Source organism: Hoplias malabaricus, chromosome Y, assembly GCF_029633855.1.
Source record: "Hoplias malabaricus isolate fHopMal1 chromosome Y, fHopMal1.hap1, whole genome shotgun sequence".
Classification (NCBI taxonomy): domain Eukaryota; kingdom Metazoa; phylum Chordata; class Actinopteri; order Characiformes; family Erythrinidae; genus Hoplias; species Hoplias malabaricus.
Window position 1 is genome coordinate 74,348,445 of NC_089820.1, and position 24,552 is coordinate 74,372,996.

The 24,552-nt window shown below is 37.9% G+C and overlaps 2 protein-coding genes across 2 annotated transcripts; one reads left to right on the forward strand and one right to left on the reverse strand.

Moving 5' to 3' along the window:
- Positions 1-324: 324 nt before the first annotated feature.
- Positions 325-9,369, reverse strand: LOC136679466 (metal-response element-binding transcription factor 2-like). The gene is made up of 15 exons (XM_066657994.1): positions 9,315-9,369; positions 8,952-9,033; positions 8,600-8,658; positions 7,954-8,046; positions 7,246-7,346; positions 6,639-6,787; positions 6,002-6,097; positions 5,821-5,889; positions 5,488-5,611; positions 5,064-5,131; positions 4,790-4,960; positions 4,427-4,529; positions 4,262-4,320; positions 4,083-4,175; positions 325-3,681 (listed from the first exon to the last, which is right to left on the reverse strand). The coding sequence occupies exons 3-15, from the start codon at positions 8,622-8,624 to the stop codon at positions 3,318-3,320; spliced, it is 1,515 nt and encodes a 504-aa protein (XP_066514091.1). The 5' UTR covers positions 8,625-8,658; positions 8,952-9,033; positions 9,315-9,369; the 3' UTR covers positions 325-3,317.
- Positions 9,370-11,719: 2,350 nt separating this feature from the next.
- On the forward strand, positions 11,720-24,343 carry LOC136678336 (divergent protein kinase domain 1A-like). Its single transcript, XM_066656357.1, has 7 exons — positions 11,720-11,875; positions 12,650-12,735; positions 19,001-19,135; positions 19,940-20,047; positions 20,177-20,353; positions 20,604-20,883; positions 21,267-24,343. Exons 2-7 carry the CDS (start codon positions 12,682-12,684, stop codon positions 21,797-21,799), a joined length of 1,287 nt encoding a protein of 428 aa, XP_066512454.1. The 5' UTR covers positions 11,720-11,875; positions 12,650-12,681; the 3' UTR covers positions 21,800-24,343.
- The last annotated feature ends 209 nt before the right edge of the window (positions 24,344-24,552 follow it).

Below are 24,552 nucleotides of genomic sequence, written 5' to 3' on the forward strand. Positions count from 1 at the left end.
ATCTGTCCAAAAAGGCATGTTTTTTATCTTGTTAACAAGTATCTGTTTATGTATTAAATTTCGGCAGCAGAGTTGGTTATTGAAGCATTTGTGATGCCAACCTGCCCCATGTCCTCTTTTTTTGAAAACTCATATATGGTCACCCTATTCTAGGCAAAACAAGGACCCTGAGAGCAGTGTGGAAGCCCACAAACTTTGCTTTATGCCTACATAATTAATAAATAATAACAATTATAATTATTTTAGCGATTTCATTACATTGCAACTGGGAGCATTTTACTAAGAGAAACAAGGCACAGCAAAACATGATTTGATGGATTTATTTCTTTGGCTATAAAGCCTGCTCAAGCCAGTAAAAAAAAAAATAATAATAATAAAAATAAAAAAGATAAAAGCCGCATGGATCTAGCACTTGTACACCAACTGAGAAACGTTTTATAAACACATCACTTAGCACATGACATATCAAATTTAATAAAAGAGGTATTGATGTTGAAGTCCGTATCCTGCTTTACAGTGAAAGCTCATAGTGGTGAGTGGTTGGATATCATCACGTTTTCTATGAAAAACCAAAATTTCCATCTGAACTGAGAACTACTAACAAAACCACATCTGATGACTTGGATTAATGCTACAAAACACTTACAAACATTGTATGAAAATACAATCAGGAGACATCCAATCTGGTCTTTTTTTTATTCCAGTAAAATCTACTAATTCCCATTCCTCACCCTCCTGCACAGTGAAGTGTAAAGAAAGCATCCTGAGGGGATTTTTTTTTCCCCAATTTTTTTTCACGTCTCGTTAGTGTACACTGTTATCCAAAGCAATAAATAGCACCGAGATTTTTCAAAAAAGCCTGAGTTGGTTGTAACAAAAATATTGCTGTTATGTTTTTCCTGAAGCAGATGACTTATATGGAGCAGAAAACAAAACCAGTTTTTTTTTAAAATCCTCAAAATCTAAACCTATCTGTTGAGTATTGAGTTGCATAGGATGAAAACAAAACTAGGACACAAAGTTAAACAAGATAACCTAAAAATAAAACCCCACAAAACTAAAAATGAAGATCCTTGAGCTGCTAATGTCAATAGTGTGCATATTTTACTTGAACAATCAAAGACGTCCAACAGCAACAAGAGAAACCAGGCTCTAAACACAAAGGATCTCAGGGTTATGAGCATGTGTAGGTTAAAGAATACAACAGATTAAATAGAGGGAAGGGAAGAAAAAAACAAAACAAAAAATAAATCACAGCTGAATATAAAATACAAGGACTCCATATGCAAAATGAGGGGACCTTCATCTAGGATTACAGTGCTCAGTCTTTAATACAAACTGGCAAACATTGTTTTAAACACTCCTCAAGTCTCTGTTAAATCTCTATTATTCTGATTAGAGGCGGTCACTAGTGAACATCTGATCTTAGCCAGTTATTCACACATTCCCATGGAGTAACATTCAGTTCTAATATAGAAGTTAATGCTGTGTAATCTTTGATAATCACCACAGATTCACAAACACCTTTTGTCTGAGAATTTCTAAAGGTCTTGACTGAGTTGCAAAATGAGCAACACCAGATTAACAGGTTGAGTGTATGTGCAATCCACTGTGAAAAGAAGAAAAAATTATATATTTATATATATTAAAAAGTGCCCTATTGAAAAATTGTTCTCTCCTAGGCTCACTCAGCCTGATAGGAAAATAAATTCTGAAATAATAGAAAGGAGGAAAGAGGGGAAGAAGAAAAAAAAAACTAATAAAACTAATCTGCAGCAGCATACAGCATTGATTTTTCAATAACCTCTTTGGGAAACTGCACATCAGAAGTAAACAGATTGAAATGGTAGAGAACTGATCCATCAATGCTTTGCCTACATTTATAGCAACTACAGCTTTTATTAATCTACACTGTGTAACTATTAAAGAGGAATCCCAATTTTTAAATTAATTATTAGAGATGTAAATCAAAGTTTTCAGAGCACCCATTTACTAATTTCATTGATTTTATTACATTGGTGTTGGTGGTAATAGGAACCAGAGAGTTATGAGGTCAGTGCAGTGGGTAAAACCACTGACCTTAACACCAAAAGACCAGGGTTCAATTCCCTGACATGATAAGCATACATATTATCAAATCTCCATGGGCAACATATGGATTGATATGTTCACAATGTGTTAACTACAGTGTTTTAGTACAGATCTAGAACCCGTTTTCTTTGGGTTACCTTTCTGTGAGATTTTAGAGGCAAATGTCTGGTTCCTATCAACACTTTACACATTACTGGTTCAAACTTTCTCACCAAACTACTTCAAATTCATTTATTTAACTCCTAGATACTGAAGTTAACAGAAATCAGTGGAATTTCCCTTGACAACTGAATATATTATTTGCCTGTAATTAATTTTCTTCTGTTGTGGTTTTCCACCTGCTTCATTTCTATTAGAAATAACAACAATAACACAGTGTAGCTTGTTAGAGAATTGTAAACTGTAAACCCAATGTTATATAATACAGTTAAACACACACTTCCACTATTTCTCAATGGATGCAATGAAATTTAGGATGTTTTTTCAAGCTAGTCCAGCCTAGCAACATTTGCTACAGAACTAAAACTTGTTGGCAGAGCATGGATAGGTCAGAATGTTTATAACCTGAATTATGAACCTCGCTTCCAGTCCTAATGTAAACCCAACTTCTGATGTGTAGCTCCACTGACATCTACAATCTACAAGGCAGTCCTTATGTAATGGCACAGAGGCATGTACAATAGTCTGATATATCTCTCTACCTCTCTCTCGATTTCTGTGGTCCTGAAGACACACAAATCTTCCTTCGGTGACCACTTAAAGTTGTATGCAAAAGTATGAGTATTTCTAGATAATTCACAGGTTTTGTTGAATTTACAAGTAATTTATAACACATCTACCAGGATTTTTTTTCCCCAAAAACCACGATTTCTAGTTCAGAGGTTAACATATAAATAACAATACACAAAGTGTGCCAAAATGTTTGCTCAGGGCACATTTCAGGTTTTATGTTTCAGGAAATGTTCATTTAAAAAAATAAACAATGCAAAAATAAGAGCAGATGTGTTTAACAGTTTTTAAAATAAAAAAATCAACAAAACTTGTAGTCAAACTTTTGCATGCGACCTTACTTACATTCCACATACTGAAACTGTTCTGACCTCAGCGCTAACATCACACAGAAATTAAAAACTAAATGGACAACATCAGAGCTGCTCCACAGTGTGTGTGTGTGTGTGCGGGGGGGTGGGGGTGGGGTTCTGTGGGAACCAAATGTGTGTTTGAACTCATGAAGCAGTGACCCCTTCCCACTCGACCAGATACTGAACTTTCCCGTCCTCAGTGACTCTGCGCGCCAGGACGCGGTATTTCTCTCCGCAGGCCATTCGCCCGGCTGCACCAAAGTAGCTGCTGATGGAGCTCTTGAGCTGACTGAACTGCGTGCTGGGGTCCAGGCTTTGGAGAAAGTCTGTGGGGTGGAGCCTTGAGAAGGCTGGCTCCTGGATGCTGGGGCTCAGGGGTTCAGGTCGAGGGGGGATTTCTGGGTTGGGCGTCTGGAGAGCTCTTCGAGGCCGGCCGCGACGCCTCTTCACTAGTGGCTGTGTCATGGGCCTCAAACGATCAGACAGAATGTTGCTGGGGGTACTTAGGCTAGTGCAGCGGAAAAATTTAATGATCCATCATTAGTATTAGTATTAACTATCTTATATTAGACAAATAATTCCATTGTGCTTTCTATACTTATGTTTTAATTTAAAAGAAAACTGTATATACAGGCAAAAGTGTTACTGAAGAATAGATAAATGCTCTCAAACATGTAATGTCTACCTTAAACTCACTTTATTTCTTTTTTTAACAATATAACATTTCATCTGTGCTACTCTTTGAGTCCACATTAGGGAGCCTAAGCTAAAGGCAATAAGATGCAGAAAATGCAGAATGTCAGGCTTTTAAAAGTGATTTAAAGCACCCTGAGAATAAACCTCTTCATTTTTAAATCTGTTAAATTACAGGCCTCAATTTCTTGATGCTTAAACCATTGTTAATAATACCTGGATATACTAGTTGAGGTAGTTTCAGTTGTGGCACCAACTGAGTCGACATCTGAGGTACTTGATGATGGCAAAGACTTTTCACTTTTGATGCTGGAGGAAGTATGAACAATACATTACAGCACAATCACTATTGTATTCCAGCAATTTCCAAATCAGAGATTAGATTGAACTCTCACCTTTTAGCAGTCATCACATTCAGCGAGCTGCTGTCCAGTGCCGGCAACTTCATATCATTCTACATTTAAGGGGCAAAAGTAAAAAGAAGAAATGCTGATGTTAGTATTTTTAACCCCCAAATTTTCTTACTTTCAAATTGTAGCTACAATGTTCTACATCCCCACCTGAGCCAAAAGTCCGTCTGATCGTCTGAGCTTGGCCAGCGTCTCCAAGGACTGAGTGTTGAACTTCCTTTTTCCTTTATTTACAACTCCATTGGTGACCGTGCTGATAAAGGGAAAGATGTGTGAGGAAAGAACAGAAAAAACAGAGACAAAGAAAAAGACAAAAAGAGAAACATAATGGGAGAGCTACACAAGGACAGGCAGGAGAGGGAGAAAGCATAAGAAGGAAGAGGAAAGAGGAAAAGACTGAGACAAAGTGAGGAAGCTAAAACTAACTCAAGAAGGGCAGAAGGGAGAGAAAGAAAAAGGCAAAGACAAAAATAAAAAACGGCAGAGAGAAAGAGAAAGAATCATGAGACTCACCTGGGTGAGTGGGGGGGCTTGCTTGACTTCCTGCCTTTGATCTTAATCTCCTGTGAGGCTTTCTCCTGTTCTCGGTGCGAGGGCATATCGGAGCTGTGGGGGGACGGAGGGAAGCGGATCCGTAATCCAAAGAGGTCTTTTTTCTTCTTTATCTCCTTTCCAGAAATAAACCTGGACAGAGGGAACTAGAGTATTAAACCCAACTGACCTGCCCTTTAACAGACATGAGACACTGAGGAGAATTGTAGAAGAATATTAAGAGAGGATAACTTACATTGCTGGGTTGTTAGTAAGTGCTTCCAGAATTTTCTCATATCGCTCTGATTTAGGGGTCTCTGTCAGCTGTGAATTTGAAACCCAAAATAAAGTGTCAAGTGGCCTTACACAGTAGAGGAAGTCAGTATGCCTATTTAATGGTAATTATGATTTTGTTATAGTGCTAAGCAAAAGGATTTTCTGAAAGTACTGTGCATTTATTAAAATAGCACAGATCAACTTCCATGTTTTATTGCAAAGAGAGCAAAATTAACCAGATTTAACAGACATTGTGACAATTTTTCTGCTTGTGATTGCAGTTTTTTTGGTAAACGATAAGTGCCTATATTCAAATGATAAAACAGACAATACCAGTAGATATATGGTTATAACAAACTGGCAACCAAGTTTTAAATGCAGCAAGAAAAACCTGCAAATATCACCTCTCCAAGTTGTAGTCCATCCCAGTTTTCGTTGATAAAAGTCATAAGCTCCAGTTCAGAATCAAAATATTTCTTTTTATGAATAACACTCAGATTGTATAGGCTCAGGTGTGCAACATCTACCCTGTGGAGACAGAGCAGAACAAAACACAACAAAACAAAAATGTGTTAATGTCACCAATAGAGCTTTGCTTCCAAATGTCATATATAGGAGAGAAAGAGTTAGATACATTTCACATTCAAAATGAACAAAAATGACAGAAAGTCAAATATTTTACTCTGCTATCTGACATTTTGTAGATATTTATGTGAAACTCAAGTACGGAAACTCACCATCTTAGAGGCAGTCGTTTGAGGTACTCTGGTCCACTACTGCAAACTGAACAGACAAACAGATAGAACCTACAGAGAGTAAAACAATCATTGCAGTGACTTCTGGAGTCAAAGAAGGCTCTAATATGCAAATGAGGTTTTAACCCCTTTTGTTACTAAATAATTATAATTAGTTTTTTACCTGTCACCATTCAACATAGGCCTTTCAAAACACTGGATACACGCCTCATGAAACCACTGTTTACATTTGTTACACTGCAGCATTTTCAAATACCAGCTGTGGAGAGAGAAAAACTCTGCTTAAAAAACATTAATCATATGAAAAACAATAATTTTACACAAAGAAGAAAAAAAAAAGATATGAATGAACACACTAAGTAAATCATTCATCAAATAAATTCAGAAAACAAAACTTTTTAATGTATTCAATTTTATTTATTTTTTAATCAAAACAAAGATTGTTTTGATTAAAAAATAAAACAAAAAATGGCACCCCCTTGTGGAGAACTGCCAGCCTTCTAAACATGTATGTGAATGGGCAAGTGACCCATGGGGTGCTTTAAATCTACATATATAAAACTGAATACAGTGTTTACCCCAGTCAATCATGTATTTAATCTTCCCTGGAATCTGAGCCTGGAATTCCTCCTTAATCTTAATCTGCTGAATTTGCTTTCTTACTTAAACACTTGGTATTACTGAGTAAAAAATGTCAGCACATGGTTCAATATTTGCTGTTGTTTTGTGAACCTGATTTCAGCCCCAAGAGGCGCTGGTATTTCAAACCCCAATTATGAATGTGTGTGTAGCTCACTCACTCTCCAGGTCCCCCACAGTAGCAGTAGCATTGCTGAGTGTTAGTTTTATGGCCCTGATCCCACACCAGATCTTCCAGAGTGTACGGAAGAGACTGCTTCATCTCCTGCAGAGCTTTAGCATTTGGTCCTTTCTTTCGTGCACCACCCCTCTGAAATTAGAACAAAACAGAACCCAGTAAATGCATAGAACATGCCTTGTCAAAAGAACAAATATGCTTCTGATGTAATCAGACATTTCCTGAAGTGTAATTCATCATTAAAAGGATATTTGTGGCTAGAAATATATATATTATTTGATCAGTTATGCTGTATTCTACACTGCATCAATACCTCCTCCAATGAGTTCAGTTTCACAGAACACAAGACTTTATATCAATGTAATTTATAACCATACCCATGTTAAAAAATTACCCAGCATGCATTGCATCCAAATTTTATAAAATCTTGAGGAATCACTTGTGTCAACCAGTTACACACAAACACAATGACTGCAAACACAGTCACTGAAATATGTATGTATGATGTATATTTAACCTGTTACACATGGTATTACTATGTGGCTACACCTAACAACCTAAACACCAAGGAGATTGAAACGTCAGCAAACCTTCGTCGTAGTGGCAAACACACACTGTCTGCAGAGCCATCTATCATCAGATGCAATGACACTGGAACTGATGATGGGGGTATGGCAGAGTTGATGGTATCCTACAAAATAAGGAGTAGCAAACAGGACTGTAATTGATATCTGAGTGGAATTAGTCTGATCTGTTACATAATAATACACTGTTTGTAAACATGACTCATTTTCCACATCTGTGAACCTGAAATCTCTTTCTTGGGCATTTCAGAAATGATGAATTTTATGGAGGTCTATTGTTACTTTGAAAATGCTTCTAAGTAATAAAGTTAATTGACTGTCACTAGAAGTGGAAAGGTCCAGGTCCTACTGCAGGAATCCTCTCCACACTTTTGGCAAAACTAAAGTATGTCCTTAAAAGCCAGCTTTTGACATGTTTAAAATTAACATACAAAAAACCAACCCTTACATTTTGTATTAACATTGTGACAACATTTAAATTACATGTATTACTCTACTTATTTATTTGTTACTTTACCTATTTACATATTACCTTTGAGATTAAGTGAAGTGAAAAACAAGCGTACATGGTTTCCCCGTGTATGGTTTTAGTAACACTGAGCTCTACAGGTCTAAGTTGAAACCTGATCCAGTCTCAACTTTTACCCCCTAAAGAGGTTTTCAAAACATTCCGGGCCATTTCTACCCCCGAGTGCTACCCACTAGCTCACCCACCTTGTCCACACTTGTCACAGATGACCATTTCATTGGGTGGTTCTGAGCTTTCATTCTGGCAAATAGTGCAAAGCATCTCCTCTCCACTGTCCCCTGTAACACACAGCAGCAATAATATAATTACTGTCCAGGGTCTGTTCAAATTCAGAATTAGATCTCAACCAACCCTCTGTGCAAGACAATCTTCTGCTTAAGTGATGCATCTTTGGACCTTAGAAATGCTCTGAATAGTTTCTAAAGGTTCCTGGTAACTCTATACATTTTACTCTATTAAAAATAATCTGTAAGTAATTCTAAGACTAATTAGCTGATTGCAAAATATTCAGTTATTATTATAACAATAAACAGAATAATTAATTATCAACCATTTCTACTGGCCCCTTCATCACAAAATTAAATACAATGTAAAAGACAAATGGTTTTTCCTTATGGTGTAAATATTTAAGGTTTTAAAAACACAATGACGATATTTCACTCTAAACCCATTATGACACTAACCCCAGTGCACCAATGATCCTTTCAAGGTGGAATGCAAAAAGTGAAAAAATCTTAATGTAATGTGCATAAACACAGATAAAACAATTAAAATATGTCACTACACTAGTGCATTTCAACTTGAACATGGCCTACAGGAATGTTACAATACCATCAGTAAAAGTAGGCAACTGCATATTCTCCAGCTTCTTCAGGCTTCTACGAGGAAAACTGACAAGTGAAAAGCTCCATGTGAATTATAGCAAATCTATCCAAAATACATAGGGATAAAGTACAAAACACAATCAGTTGACAAGTAATAAAGCTGTCTTTCTGAAAGAAAAAGCTATGTGTCATGTAGAGAATTATATGTATCTCAAATAGCTCGTGAGACATAAAGCACTGTGTAGGTGTAGGAGCTATTTAAGTTTGTTTTAAGGTCTATTAAGAGCACTATACAGGGAATAAGAAACCATCTGAGATTCAGTCATGGTTATTTTGAGTACACAGTGAAGGGCACTTGCCTGTCTGAATGTCCTTCCAAAGAACCCACGACTTCGACTTATCTTCAAAAACCACAAAACAGCATTGCCTTTGCTTGTTTATCTGAATAAAACAACAATAAAAAGGCATATTACACATACATAAGAGTCTGCCCATCTGGGTTGGTTTATTATCTAGTGTGAGAAAATAAAATCTAGCAGAACAAAAAGAGGTAAATTTGACTTTATGAATTGGCATCAGAAGATATGTACAAAGAAAGATACTGGGTACTGGTATCGAGTCAAAATTCCAAAATCAGTGACAGACAGACTTATAAAAAGACTGACAGACGGACAAATACATTTTGTTCTTTACAGATTAACAGAACTATGTGGAACGCTGACCTTCTCGATTGTCCCCAGATAAAACAGGCCATCTGACCATCGAGCTAGAACGTCCTGCCCCTCCTCAAACTTATTAGCAAGTCTTTCTGTGTCACTCTGCCCATCTCTGAGGGAGAGTCTGGACAGGGACAGATGAGAAGAGTCTGGATGATGGGATGGAGACTTCTGATGGGAGCCCAGACTGTGCGCGCCCGTTGAGTCTCTGTTAGGAAACAAATTAGCATGTTATCAAATCACATCCTAGTGAAATTACATCCATTATTGCAATGCTATAGATATTTCCTTTATTGTCAACACACCTGAGCTACACTTCTACCCAAAATATTTAGAGAGAACTGTCAGGCATTTTATTGTGTATTAAAAATTAAATGAATACATTAACATCACTTCTGACTTCATATCATTTGAGTTATTAGATTCAGACAAACATTATATATCTACAACATTCAAGAAGAAACGACATCATTCAAATTGCATGAAGAGCATGGGAAGAATTAAAGCTAAAATATTTTTTATTATTGTTTTCTGTATTTTCAAGTACTGGTGCACATTAAAACTGCCACAATGTTACTCAAATAACATAATGATAATATAATATTATATATATATATATATATATATATAAAATCAGCAGACCATCAGAGAACAAAATACCATTAACTTTTTGTTAATCTGTTGTTAATTCTATGCCCAAATTTCCAATTTTCACACACAGAAAAAAAAATAATAAAAATGTGGGATGACAATAATTACATTCAAGGCAGAACTGTCCTTAATGCCCAATGCACAATTTAGTGTTACTTTCAGTATCCAGTGTGTTACTGTATCTCTGGTGGGGGTTGTGTAGTAAAACAGGATTTCTCATTTATCCAGATAACTTAAGTCCAAAACTGAGGATTGTTCAATAGGAAGTCCCTCAGATCTTTTCTTCCTGGGCAGGTTTGACTTTAAGCTTAGGTATTCTGGCTAAGCTGAGAAATCTTGCGTTGTGCTGTAACCCTCAACAGAGCTCTGTATTGTTGTTAGAGATGTTGGTATTGTTCAGAATAAAAGCTGTTTTACCTCATTCGGCCACTTTCCCCGGGTTAACTGCCGCATATACAGAAAAAATAAACTGTCAATTTTAGCGCGGACGGCGTTAAAACTTTTAAAAAAGGTCCAGTTTCTTCAGTTTTAATGTCTTTTAAAATAAATCAAATGAGTGTTTTCTCCGCGCCGCCTTTCTCGCCATGTTGTGTTCCCGCTGAGCCGCGGTGCATCGTGGGAAGCGATCCGTTTACCCGTCAGTTTACCCTCAAAAACAAAGTTAAAGTGACAAAACCGCTATGTATTTCTGTGTTGCTTAATCATGCTGTGGGGCGGACTGCATCAACAGACCCTTATCTACATCTCTGTCTAAATGTTTTGTTCCTATTTGTGGTATATCTTATATAAACGACTTCATAGAAACGGCGAATTTCAAACGCCTCCAACTCAAAACTACAAATTCTGCAGCGCGGTGACATCAGCTCTGTTCATCTCCCCCAGCGGAGGCGGACCTTAGCGCTGGAATTTGTAGTTTTATTTTTAAGAGCGATCCTCTTTTATTTATAATTTTATTTTGTGTAAACCTTTTGCTTTTATAATATGTCCACAGTTTGTGTGGTTATTATATATCGGTTTCGCCATATTTCAGCCTCATGGGATTTCAAGACTTCGATTTCGGGACAGGAAAATATTTTCAGTGTAATCCTGGTACCTCGGTCAAAGTTTAATAATTTCCTCTTGTATGAAGTATTTCACCCCAAAGGGACAATCTTAATGTAAAAACTGGGAAATTACCAGGAAACGGCACAAATGTGAACAGAAGCACTTTGGAAATACACTGGTAGAGTTTACGGTTGCCTAAGATTAAAAGTTTCTGGTGATGCCTTTATAATAAATTAAGCTGTGTGAAAAATTTAATGGCCTAATTAAGTAATTCTAATGCATTATACAATTTGTTTCCATGATGTTAAGTCACTACAACACATGTTCACCCACATCGTTTGCATACCTTATTTAGAAGAATGTCACATGCAGAGCTCAGCAGTATACATCTATTTTACTTTCATGTAATTTAAAAGTACTGTATTCTTAAATGTAAAATTGCTTAATGTTTTGTTCATTAGAAACGATAGAATAGAGTTCGGAAATGCATATGTACCATTTATTTGTGAGTGTTTTTGTTGCATAAATACATAATTATTAGACTCTACATTGAAAAAAATAAACACAAAAATGTATGAGATTGGCCCTAGTCAATAGATGGCAGTAGAAACCTGGCACACCAGTTTTTCCAACCACCTTTAATTAGAACAGCATTTTTTGTGACGTATATGTCGGCCAAACCCGGCCCCTTGTGAGTCTGTGCCTTTAATGGCTTTCATTGAGTGAAGGTTGTGTGATCACCGCCGAAGGAATGGATTGAATGTGAGAGATGTTGACATGAAACTGGGTCTAAATCCTCCAAAATCAATTCTTTGAAGCTCAGCATGGAGAAAAGAGGGCGTTCCGCATGTTGTGGATTAGCTTGTTTAATGGTGAGATTGTCGTGTTATTTTTATTCTCCAGCTTTTTTTTTTTCAAATTGTCCGTTCCACCTTAAATGGCGCAGTGGTGTCACGGTTAAACGGTGTGTTGCAAGCTGGTAGCTGTTAAATGGAAACGCTGCACTGTTTAAGGTGGAATAGAAAGTTCTAACATAAACCCACTTCATCATTTAAAAATAATAATAGTAATAATAATAATTTCGTGTGTTATTTTGGCTTATGCTCGTAGATATATGTCTTATTGAGATTCAAGAGCCTATAGTTTTATTTCTGACATTTATGGCATGCAATAAATACTTTGAAAACAACAGAATATTATTTATTTGTAGGGTAAATGTAAATGACAGAGTTGTGTATGTGAATAATTAGCTGGTTTTCTGTTTTGTTTATTATTATTATTTTAACCGTAAATGACAGTAAAGTAATGTCTAAAAAAATGATGAGAATAACTTTGTTTCTCAAAGTAACATTGGAATGAAGCAATCTGTTTATTTTTGTTTGTTTGTTTTGTTTTTTTGCGAGTGTTCTACGTGTTCATATAAATGTCTGTCACTGTATTAATGTAAAATTAATTTAAAAGAACATAAGAGAATGTAATGCAGGTTTCATCACTTGATTTTCTTTCTCTCTCTCTCTCTCTCTCTCTCTCTCTCTATTCTTTCCCCTCCCTCTCTATTCTTTCCCCTCCCTATTTCTTTCTTTTGCTGCCCTCTTCCCAATCTCTTTCTTCTCTTTCTTTTTCTCTCTACCATTCTCTGTCTCCAGCACCATCTAATCTGAAATGATCAATTTCTGCTATGGCGAGAGGTCTGTTTCCACGGGCCTGGATAAGCAAGTCTTACCACTTTCAGGTAAGCAGGAAAAAACTCCAGAGTTACTTGTTCTTATATTTGCAATGAATATTATGTTAATATCTTTTATATTAAAGACTATAGTCTTTCAGTTATGTGGCTGATTAAAATGAATTATTCTGTCAAATTTAGGCAGCATTGGATCCGCTTGAAATTAATATAGTTCACTGCCTTTATTGGTATCTTTTTTAAAGGAAATACTTTCCATTTCTCTTTAAATGTCACACACATCTGTCTGGAGTCATGTATTCAGTGACTTTGTTTACTGTTTACACTGATCCTCTCAGCTCACATCATTCAAAACATATGGAGACCTGGGTTCAGCCTTAGTGTTTTCCTCTTGAGAATGCAGGGGTAAAGCAGGGTTGCCATGTGTGCTGTATCCGTGACAGCTATAAGAATAATCCTCCTCAGAGGAAGAGGGTAAGCTGGGTTTATAACTACCACAGCAGCACACCTAGAATCAGGACTTTAAAATGAAGTAGAAATATTGATGAATTTATTATTTATATTAGTGCTGGGCGATATGAGTACAAATCAGTATCTCGATTAATTGTGCTTTTTTCCTCAATTACAATTAAAGAATGATTATTTTGTTTTTGAATTTTTGACACTCATAGTTCAGTGACAAGGTTAGTACAGTGTATATATAATACAGTATTCAATACGGGATATTTTTCTAATGTTGCTGGGAGCTTGTTCCTCTCTTGTTGTTCCAAACCACATACACTGTTCTTCTTTGGTACTAGCTGCTCTAGTCGCTTGGTTTGCCGATTAGTCTGCTTCCATGCGGCAGATAGAGGCAGAATCACATGACTAAGGCTTGGTAGTGTGGTTTTAAAGGGACAGTACATGAACACACAGTGGGGACATAACAGAATAAAAATAATCAATTTAATCGATGTGAATGTTGATTTTGACAAATTTTCAATTAATTGTATATTAATAATATACAATGTCCAAATTGTCCTTTTTCAACCTCAACATTTTCAGTAACACTAGGGCTGCTCAGTAGAGACAAATATGACAATAGTATTGCTCATACAATTGTGATATTGCTCAACATTAGCTGCATTATTATTGACAGACACAATGTGGAGTACATGAAACTTGCGTAAAATGCTGCTAGATGCTTGCAGACAAGTCATTGTGAGGTTTTATTGCCCCATTACTCAGTTCTTTACGTTGATTGAGTCTAATAGGTTAAAACATGTTGAATTAAATTTTTCTGTGGCATATTTGCAGTGTATATATCAACTTTGTTTTAAATAATACTTGAAAATTGACCTGAATTTGACCTGAAATATTGGCAACAGTTGGGATAAGTCCTTTGCCGCCGATGGGAGTTTGGCAAAGCTAGGCTCATCTGGTGTTGTGAACTCAAAACCTTGAAACTGAATCAGATCTTTGCCTCAGAGACTAAATTCGCAATGAACATGAAAAGTTGTTTTGTTAGGCCTAAATCCATAGGTGACATTAAAATGAACCCAAATTAAAGGGCTTAGTTGCCTTCTGCTTTTATTTTTTAATTTTTATTATTGTTATTTTTTAATAATTCAGAGTATCATTAAAGTCCTGTGTTATGATACTAATTCATAAACCATATTTTTTGTAACCTAGCTTCACACCGTTCTTCAGGTTTTACAACTATATTCAGGTTTCAGGTTTTGCCAATCTTTGCCCAACTTGTTAGTCTTTATTCTTTCATTAAAGTGGAGAAAAGTATTACTGAGCTTGGTATTACCGAGACTTTTTGATTTAAGCCTTATTATATTTAGTGTATTCTGTGAAGTAATGAGTCACATGACAAACAGCAGCCCACACAGAAGAGATAAATATCAGAGAGATTCAGCTGCGTTTGCCATTTAAACCCCTCCAGGCTTTTAGGAGAGCATCAGAAGGCCAGAGTTGCTGTTATAGTTTTACAGTTAAAATATTGCATTTGTATTTTAAAGAAGTGAAGCATGATTGGCGAAGTGATGAATCGATGCTGATGCTGCCTGAGTTGAGGCCTGCAGCCCAGTGCTGACTCTGATTAAAAACTTTGGACAAAAGGCCAGAAAATTCATGGGGAGCTCTTGGAAGAGGGAGCAATGAGAGGAGAATGTGGTCAGACAGATTTATCCACTGCTGGATGTTCTCTCTGAGAGGAAATTATGGGCTAGAACCAAAGTGCACAGATTTAGATGTTTTCTCAGGGCATTGGGGACCAGGGGTGTAGTAGAGCAGAACCAGAATGGTTTGTTTTATTGAATGCCCACCAAAACGTGGCTGAGTTGTCTTGTTTCACAGTGTGTGGGTTGGTGGACTCCATGTCCAAACATTAAAGTGAACATGCACTAACCATGTGGGTTTATTTTTATTTATTTTTTTTATTTAAACATCATACATCTCTCTTCAGATGGTAACATATCTATACACATGGTGGAATCCTCTGGTAATGCTTGTGTGCAGAATGTGTTCTCTAAATAGACCTGGCATGGCCTGGAGGCATGTGGACTGAAATTCTGCTGTAGAAGAAGTTGTGAAGGGTGTGAAATAAATGTAGCCAAATCTCTTGGGCCTTAAGTTCCACAAAGTGCTCTGAATTGGATTTAGGCCTGGTAACCAGGTCCAGAGCTGGACTTGACTTTGGCTGCTAGAGAAATGACTCAGCTGAATGTTTAGAGCCGTTTCTATGGCACTTAAGTTCACTGAGTGCATTTGTTGGCTTCATGCAAACAGATCAGCTGTAAGGAATATATTTACTTTCTGGCTTGGTAGAAAGAAGCTTTATTGAGTTCATTAGCACATTAATGTGGAGATCTGGAGAGCACTCACCACCACAATATGAAATGAAACAACCAATCAGATTTCTGTGTGGTGCCTAAGTAAGAAAACATGGGATAAAGAAAGCGATTCTGATTCTGCTCTGTTTCTGACGTCAAGCACAGAGACTTTAGAATTGCCCCGCCCCCTGGTCTGAGTCTGTCCAATCACAGCGCTGGACCCTCGTTTATATGAGACGGGGTTAAACGCAGCAAAACAGCACAGAGAAATAAGAGCGCTGAGTAAAAACGGAGAAAAAAGAGAACCAAACAAAAATGGCTAAATAACAGAGTTTCTGCTGTGTCAAAGATACACACTTGTCAAAAAAAATGAACTGTGTTCATTTGAATAAAATAGGGAGAATGTCATTTTTAAAGTGATAGATGGATGAAGCATTTAATTTGGTTGTAATCGATTAAGTTTAACATAAAATAATGGAGATTGCTATTAAAAAGTGAAATACAAAAGTCAAATTATATCCTCATTTAATCATTACTGTTACACAGAGCCATTTACTTCCCCCAAAACATTAAAGAGAACGTTGAATAAATGTGGATTTTCAAATTATGGAAAATGTCTATTCATTTATACACATCTTTTTTGGGTGTAGTTCTTCATTGGTGTCCTCTGTGAACTCCTTGCTTCACAGACTGCAGAAATGTATGATTGTTGGCATGCTGCAGCCCGACCCACATAAATAAGGTTATACGACACATTTATGGTTAGGATTATTGTTTCTCAGAGTGACCCATCCTTATGGCTCTATTCCTTGTTTCTTAAACATCTGCATTACAGATTTCTTTGCCGCAGTTCTCTGGGTTAAAGAATGTAGTTGGACAGAATTATTAAACACTGAATAAATAACTTAAGAGTAACACACTCAGTTTGTTCTTGGGGGATTACTCAGCTACATTGGATCCTCTGCTTGGGTCACTCGGGTGTGTGTGTTTGTGTGTGTGTGTGTGAGAGAGAGTGCGAGCGACTGGGTGAGTGTGTGAAATTATCCACAGGTGTGTGTCTCATTCTGTATAGTATGTAAAATAGCAGTGCCGACAATAGCAAATAAAATATGTTGCTGTGAACAACAAATACGATTTTTTTTTTTACGATAGAACCTTTCACAAAACTTTTACATTAAGACCGTTTACAATAGGTTTTCTATTTCTGAAAATGCAAAGAACAAGTCATATACTAGAGTTCCTTCATTCATTCATTCATTCTTTATCTGTAAGCGCTTATCCAGTTCAGGGTCGCGGTGGGTCCAGAGCCTACCTGGAATTATTGAGCGCAAGGTGAGAATACACCCTGGAGGGGACACCAGTCCTTCACAGGGCAACACAGACACACACACACACACACATATTCACTCACACACTCACACCTACGGACACTTATTTTGAGTCGCCAATCCACCTACCAACGTGTGTTTTTGAAATGTGGGAGGAAACCCGAGCACTTGGAGGAAACCCACACGTACACAGGGAGAACACTCCACACTCCTCACAGAGGTTATAGAGCCCTATACTAGAGTTAATATTTCTATAAACGCATCTGTAGATTTCACATGGAAAAATCACATCAGCACAGTTATTGAAGGCTGGTTAACTGAAATATAACACAAGTGTTGAGATATAAATAATGTAAATCATGTTATTTGGTTTTATTATGTGTTGGGTGTTGTTTGTTTGTTTTTAGCAATAAACACATACTGCTCAGATAAATAGCTTTTTAAATCTCAATCCCTGGTGCCTAAAACGTTTGCACTGTAAACAGCTTTTTAAATGTTTTGGGATATTGGCTTTCACTTCTCTGTCCCAAAACAAAACCACCATCACATGACTGTGCAGCTCTCTGCCAGCTTGGGCTGAATTGTGCCTGAATTCTTCCAAGCAGCCAGAGTACAGCAAAATTATAGTGTGTGTTTGTAGTGGAACAAGCCTTTAACTGACTGATGTTTTTTGTCTCAAGTGTGTTCCTGTTTGTCCACATCACTCTGGATTACTGTGTTTCTTTGGCTCTTTCATTATAAACCTGGCAAGTGTTCTGTGTCAATGTTTAGCAGTTACAGTACTGTATTAGATTGTCACACACACATATACACTGATCAGACATAACATTAAATCCCCCTCCTTCTTTCTACCGTCAGCGTCTATTTTTAGTCCACATCAATGGTCAGGACCCCCATGGAGCTAGTATTATTTGGTGGTGGATATTTCTCAGTACTGCAGTGACACTGACGTGGTGGTGGTGTGTTAGTGAGTGTACCAGCACAACACACAACTCTGTGTGTATCACTGTAGCACTGAGAATGATCCACCACCCAAAATAATACCTGCTCTGTGGGGGTCCGGGCCATTGAGGAACAGGGTGAAAGGTGGCTAAGAAAGAGCTACAGAATACAGTCTATAATTCTTGAGCTACAAGGTGCTCCTGTAAGGTCAGAGGGACAGATAAAATGGCACAATGAGTGTAGAAACAAGGATTTTAATGTTATGGCTGATTTGTGTTTAGTAATATATTAGGCTCTTTATATGGGGAGTTGTGTTAATATCTTCAGTTAAATGAGAAGGCCACATTCAATTTGAATGAAACCACATTAATGCTGCTGAGATCAACAGCTTTATAAATGCCTATAAAGGTGTGTACTCTTGACCCTCCTGGTGGTTAATGTTGGTACTACAGGAGAATGTATAAGTAAAATGTAATTAATTTTGTTGAGCTCTGTTTAGATTTGTTTATTTGATTTAGATCCAGAATTAAACTAGATTGGGTTATTGATCCTGGGCACAGATATTAATATTAGTAATCTCATCACAGTGCAAGGCGTGAGTTTACATTATGACAGCAAAAAATGTTTTTACAAATATTACTAAAATATGTGACTTATTAGTGTTATAAAGCAAAAATGACTGTTAGCCGTAAAGAGCTTGGGCTGTGAGTTCATTGAATGAAGTGAATTGTACGTTCAGTAAAGGCCAGTTAAAGCTGCCCCAGGCTGTAGGTCAGTGAGAGTAAATTACAGTGTATTAAGCTGCTATTGAATGGTCATTGACCCAGCACCAGTCTTTATTCAGACTGAGTTTGTGACCGTTTTTTTTTTTTATTTATTTATTTATTTTTTTTTGGCTCTAGGCTTAAAAATCAGAATTCCTTACAGATGTCCACAGAAATTTTCACTCATGAATGTTTTTGAATGCTCTTACTGTCATTGTAAGGAAAATGTGCAGTATAGGGTAAAAAACACACACACACACACACACACACACACACAAAGCTGAAGTGGTGTGCAGCTAGGGTTAGGGTTAACTTTTTTTCATCTTTACATAAAATGTTAAGTGCCTGCAGAATTCTATCAAAAAAAAACATGTGTTCATTCACCCCCAACTACACAACAAAATTATAAATGAAAATAAGTGCATTTTTACTGTGATAACCATTTGTACATTGTTTTGTCCAGGTACGGCTGTCCCATGTCCGGGTGAAGTATCTGTTCCTGACCTGGCTGGCCGTGTTTGTGGGCAGTTGGGTGATTTATGTGCAGTATTCCTCTTACACAGAACTGTGCCGAGGACGAGAATGTCAGAGCAACATCGTGAGTGTTATTTATGTTACTATTACTATGTCAATATTTAAATATAATTGTCAATATTTAAATAATATATGTCAATATTTAATATTTGTGTGTGTGTGTGTGTGTCCTGTGAAGGACTGGCTCCAGGTTGTGTTCCTGCATGCGCCCAGTGATTCTGGGTAGGCTCCGGACCTATCACAACCCTGAACTGGATAAGCAGTTACAGACAATTACATGAATGAATTGAATTAATGTTTGTTCGGGTGGTGTCCCTACCACACAGTTCCTGCCTTGGGGTCCTGGGTTCAAACCTTACCTCGTGTGTCCACCCCCCAATTCTTCCCACCAGCAAAAAAAACTAAAATGATTGTTTATGGCAATATTGAAGCTACAAGCTGAATAACACTGGAGGATTTCTTTAAATCTCTTTAAAATATTGATATAAATACAGTTTTTGCTTTTTATGTTTATAAATCTATATAGAGAATTAATGTGTATTAATATTTTTATGTAATATGTACTCATTTATCATTCATTTATTATCTGTAACTGCTTATTTAGTTTAGGGTCACGGTGGGTCCGGAGCCTCCACTGAAATTTCATTGGGCACAAGGCAGGAATACACCCTGCAGGGGGCGCCAGTCCTTCACAGGGCAACACACACACACACACACTTACTCACACCTATGGACATTTTTGAGTCACCAATTCACCTACCAATGTGTGTTTTTGGACTGTGGGAAGAAACCCACGCAGACACCAGGAGTGTATTAATTTAATACTTATTCAATTTGCATTAATATATTTTCAACTTCCTCTTTCTAGTGTGATAAGTACAGTAAAGGAGTGATTGATGGCTCTGCCTGCAACAGTCTGTGTGAGAAAGGCTCACTTTATTTTGGGAGATGTCTCTCCAGTAAACCCAACAATCAGGTGAGTGCTCATGAGGCAGAAAGCAAAGAGCTGAGATGACTAAACCTGATTTATTCCCTGTGGTCCTTTGATTTCTTGCCATGTCAACAAGCAACGAGACAACAACTGACATGTGACGTGTGATGTCAGGTGTATACAGGAAGCTGGGGGGACGTGGACGGAGTTATAAAGTGTCAGCTGGACGATGTGCTGCATTATGAACTGGGAGAAGAGCTGGAGCCAAGGAAGGAGTCAGGGCTTTTTGAGAAACCGACTCGAGGAACATCTGTAGAGAAGTTCAAGGAGATGGTTTCCAGCCACCTGAAGGTGTGGTCTCTAAATATTTGTGTAATTTTTATAACCTTGTGTAATACTTTGGATATCTTTATGGAACTATTTCTGATGGTAATTTTAAAGAGCCAGAAATTCCACTAAGTTTGATGTACTTGTGTTTTACACTGTAGTTATTAGATACTAAAAACTCCATGGCTCCTAAATATTAGCTGAAATAATCAGCTGGATAACGTTCTACTCCCCAAAAATATTTTTTAATCATTCCATTTGCTCTGATCTTCAGGCGAAAGTGGGAGAGCAAGCCAACCTGCCTGGTTTAGTGGCTCTGATCCTGTCTGTCGCTGATAGCAACAAAGACGGCCACATCTCTCTCCCAGAGGCGAAATCAGCATGGGCTCTGCTCCAGCTCAACGAGGTCCTCCTGGCGGTGGTCTTGCAGGACCGTGAACACACTCCCAAGCTGCTGGGCTTCTGCGGTGATCTGTATGTGGTGGAGAGGGTCCTGTACACACCACTATACGGCATCAGTCTTCCCTGGCCCATGGAACTCTGGATCCCCTCAGGTTAGAGTGGACAATAAAGCACATATGTAGCATTTAAAGTAACACTAGATAGTATTTTACCTTATAATTTGAGCTTCGGAATCATTGTGAAGTTTCACTGACCTGTAATAGGGAGATAAGAGCTTCTGATGTTTACTACTTTAGGCTCAGCACTGCAGAAACTGCACTTTGTAACTTTTGGAAGGTGGCAGGAGTTTATTTATTATTTATTTACTTTTTTCCCCACATCCTGTACTGATAACATCACATATTAGGATATTATGCCATTGTCCTGACATAACATAAATAAACCTATATCCATTTTGTAATCTTCTGATATATTTTGTAATATCATTTTGTTCCCTAACATATCATCTTATCAATCCAAATATATCATCTCCCAGGCTTCCGGCGAAGCCTGGACCAGTGGTTCGCACCATCGTGGCCAAGGAAGGCGAAGATTTCTATTGGTTTGCTGGAGCTGGTGGAGGATGTGTTTCACGGCCCGTTTGGCAGCTTCCTTGTGTGCGACATGCGCCCAGAGAGTTTTGGCTTCACAGAACGGTACGACCTGCGCTTGGTGGACGCTCAGCTAGTCGTCCCCGAGGAGGCTTTCCGCAGCATCATGAAGCAGCAGCGCTGCCACCAGGATGAAGACTGTGTGTACGGAGTGGACTGCAGAACGTCCTGTGACCTCGACCAGGGACGCTGCTCACCGCAGGTCAGCAAACCCAACCTGGCCAGGGCCTGCGAGGCACTGAAAGACTACCTTCTCTGGGGTGTGCCCTCACACCTTTTCCCAGAGCTGGAGAAGCAGCTGTACGCCTGCATGGCCCTCAGGGGCTCAGCTCAGCACATGGAGATAGAGCACTCGCTCATCCTCAACAACCTCAAAACCCTGCTGTGGAAACAGATCTCACACACCAAGGACTCCTAATGCAGACCTTTCAAAGTCCTGAGAGATCAGAGGGCCCTTGGTTTTGGGTTTTCTCTGCCCCAGCTCAATGAGGCTTCCGGAAAATGGTGATTAGTCCCAGATCGTGTTATGCCAGCGAGCTGGTTATTTTTATCATGACAAATAACATAAAAGCGTCAACAAAAGTGATTATTTATTTTTTCCATGTTTTCTATAAAGCATAACTCACATGAGATGATGAGTCAACTGCTTTGTAGTTCCTGATTGAATCAGCTTATGCTCCATAGAGTGGGTACCCCACATTGGGGTGACCATGTTATAAATACATTCATGCATATGTATAGTTTTCAAAATACTCATTGATAACCCTACAGCACATTGTCTAATAATCAAGCCCATTTCTTATTAGGTGGATCTGGGGGCATGGGGGATGTGTTGGGGCAGAGAAAATTTGAAACTGTGCAGATGAGTGCTTCCTCAGGACTAATTTTGAGAGCCCCAGTCCTAATGGACAGGAAAAGTGCATACATAAAAATAGAAATATCCATACCTGGTCCTGGAGAACCATAAAAGAACATAAAATATCCCTTCTTCAACTCAGCAGATAGTTGCCAAACAGACATTTCACAAAGTCAGCCATAAGCCCATGTGCTGACTAAACAATGTACGAGAATCTCACCACTTTTTCAAAACCAAAAAAAGTAATTTAGGGGGTCGTTTGACTTAAAATGACGTTCATAAATGTTTTTTAAAAAACAGATTTCTTCCCAGAACAGTGTCTCAGGCAGTGTATTCATCTCAAACCCTGTGAAATTCACATTACATACAAACCAGTGAATTATACAAATGTTTCAACACATTTACAATTGCCTTTAAATAAGCCAGCTACTGTGGACCTTATTTCTAAGGGTGTGCCAAAAGATAAGTACCTCCAGGACCACAAATGGATGCCCCAGGACTCCACAGATATGATCATGGGACAGAATTCTGCTCATTTCTTTTGTGTATTGAAGGGACCTGAGGCTTTGAGCAGGCAACCAGAAGCTGAAAAGTGCTGTAGGCTCAGTGTAGCACTGTGAACCAGTCCACTGCTCTTTTAGAAGAAAGAGGAGGTGGAGGAGTTTGAATACACATACCTTCTCATATTTGTTGCCAATCATGTTTGTAAGTACGTATGTAGGTATGTATGTAGCACATCCATTTGTATTTGCGTTTGTAACGTCTGCAGACCAAATGGTGCCATACACACGTGATCACTGATCATGCTAATTTTAAACAGTTCCTTCAAGTGTTGTGAAGGGGAAGCTGTAGATTTTTTTCCATCCATTCTTGGATGAAAACCTGACGTACAGAATGCTGAAGGATACTAACCACAAGCTGTGACGGATTGTACAGGTCTCGTTATTCTCATGTTATTTTGGATTTCTAGTGAGATTGTCAGTATGCCTTGGAATGCATGTCACCAGTCAATTTTTAAGTACACGGCCGATAGGGGGCCAAAAAGACACGATTGCTGACCCAGGAATTTACACTTTGCTGAGATTTACTCTCTACCTACATGCTATGGTCATTTTATGAGAAACACTCATTTATCTACAGCTAATTATAATGGTCAGAATTCAGTTTGCATTTTTTAAAATTTCCAGTCACATGGAAAACATTGGATTGATTCCAATTGTGAATGTGGCCTTTAAAGCTTTCCATCTTTGTTAGAGAACAATCAAGCTCCACTTGTTTAATGTCTGATCGCTTCCACAGCTGATTGTACGTCCGTCCACAGAGAGAACAGCTCAACACTATGGGTCTGAAAGGGGGGATGGAGGGCTTACCTCAAGGTTTCAGTTGTTTCTCTGTATTATATGTAGCTGTTAAATGTTTTTCAGCTGTTCTTCCTAACACTAAAAACTAAATATCTTGTGCAGTGTCCATGACTGGAAATGACAAATGAATAGTGGTCTCTACATGGTGCACCATTATGGTATGTGTTTCTGATAAAATGGCCAATGTTACAGGTAAGAAACTAGTTTAAGTTTAGCTAGATAATGAGTCCAATTTCAAATCCACAAGTTTTAATAGGCATTGTCTGGAAACCAACTTTGTGGAAGATCCCTGGCATATAATGCCATTGCTGTTTGTATGGTCATCCTTTTTGGTTTGTCAGGTTCATGCTGGTGCTGAAATGTCTAATTTCATATGAAAAGTGCAGCATTAAGTCTGACCACGTGCTGGAAAGAAGAAATGGACAACTATTTTGACTGGGTTTTTTTTTTTGTCAGTTTTGTATCTCCAGTCCGTTTTTCTCGTGCAATCATTTAAAAACGATTCATTGCTGAAAGTCATTGCTGCTGATTTGAAGATGAAATGATGAAAATGTTTCTATTTTACATTTTAAAGTATAAAATGCATGACTTTGCACATTAAAGTGTTTTGTTGCACTTAACTGCCCTAGGTTTCCTTTTCTCTTGCTTCTGCCTAGTATTTGGATAAAGTTGATCCCAGTTGTACATCCTGTTATTTCTCAGTTAGCAGTTCACGGTAGGCTGCTAGTTTGACTCCTGAAGGGCTAAATCAATGTCAAAGCTCGTTTGGTATTAGCTATTCACTACAGATGAAACAATCCTGATAACATTTTAATATAAGCATTTAAGAATTTAACCCCCATTTTCTTTTTTCTCCAACCAATATTTCACAGTGAACCGAGTATTCCTGTCAACTAGCGAATGGAATTATGAAAACATGCCAGATTTTTTTCCTTCTCTTGTTACAGGACCATT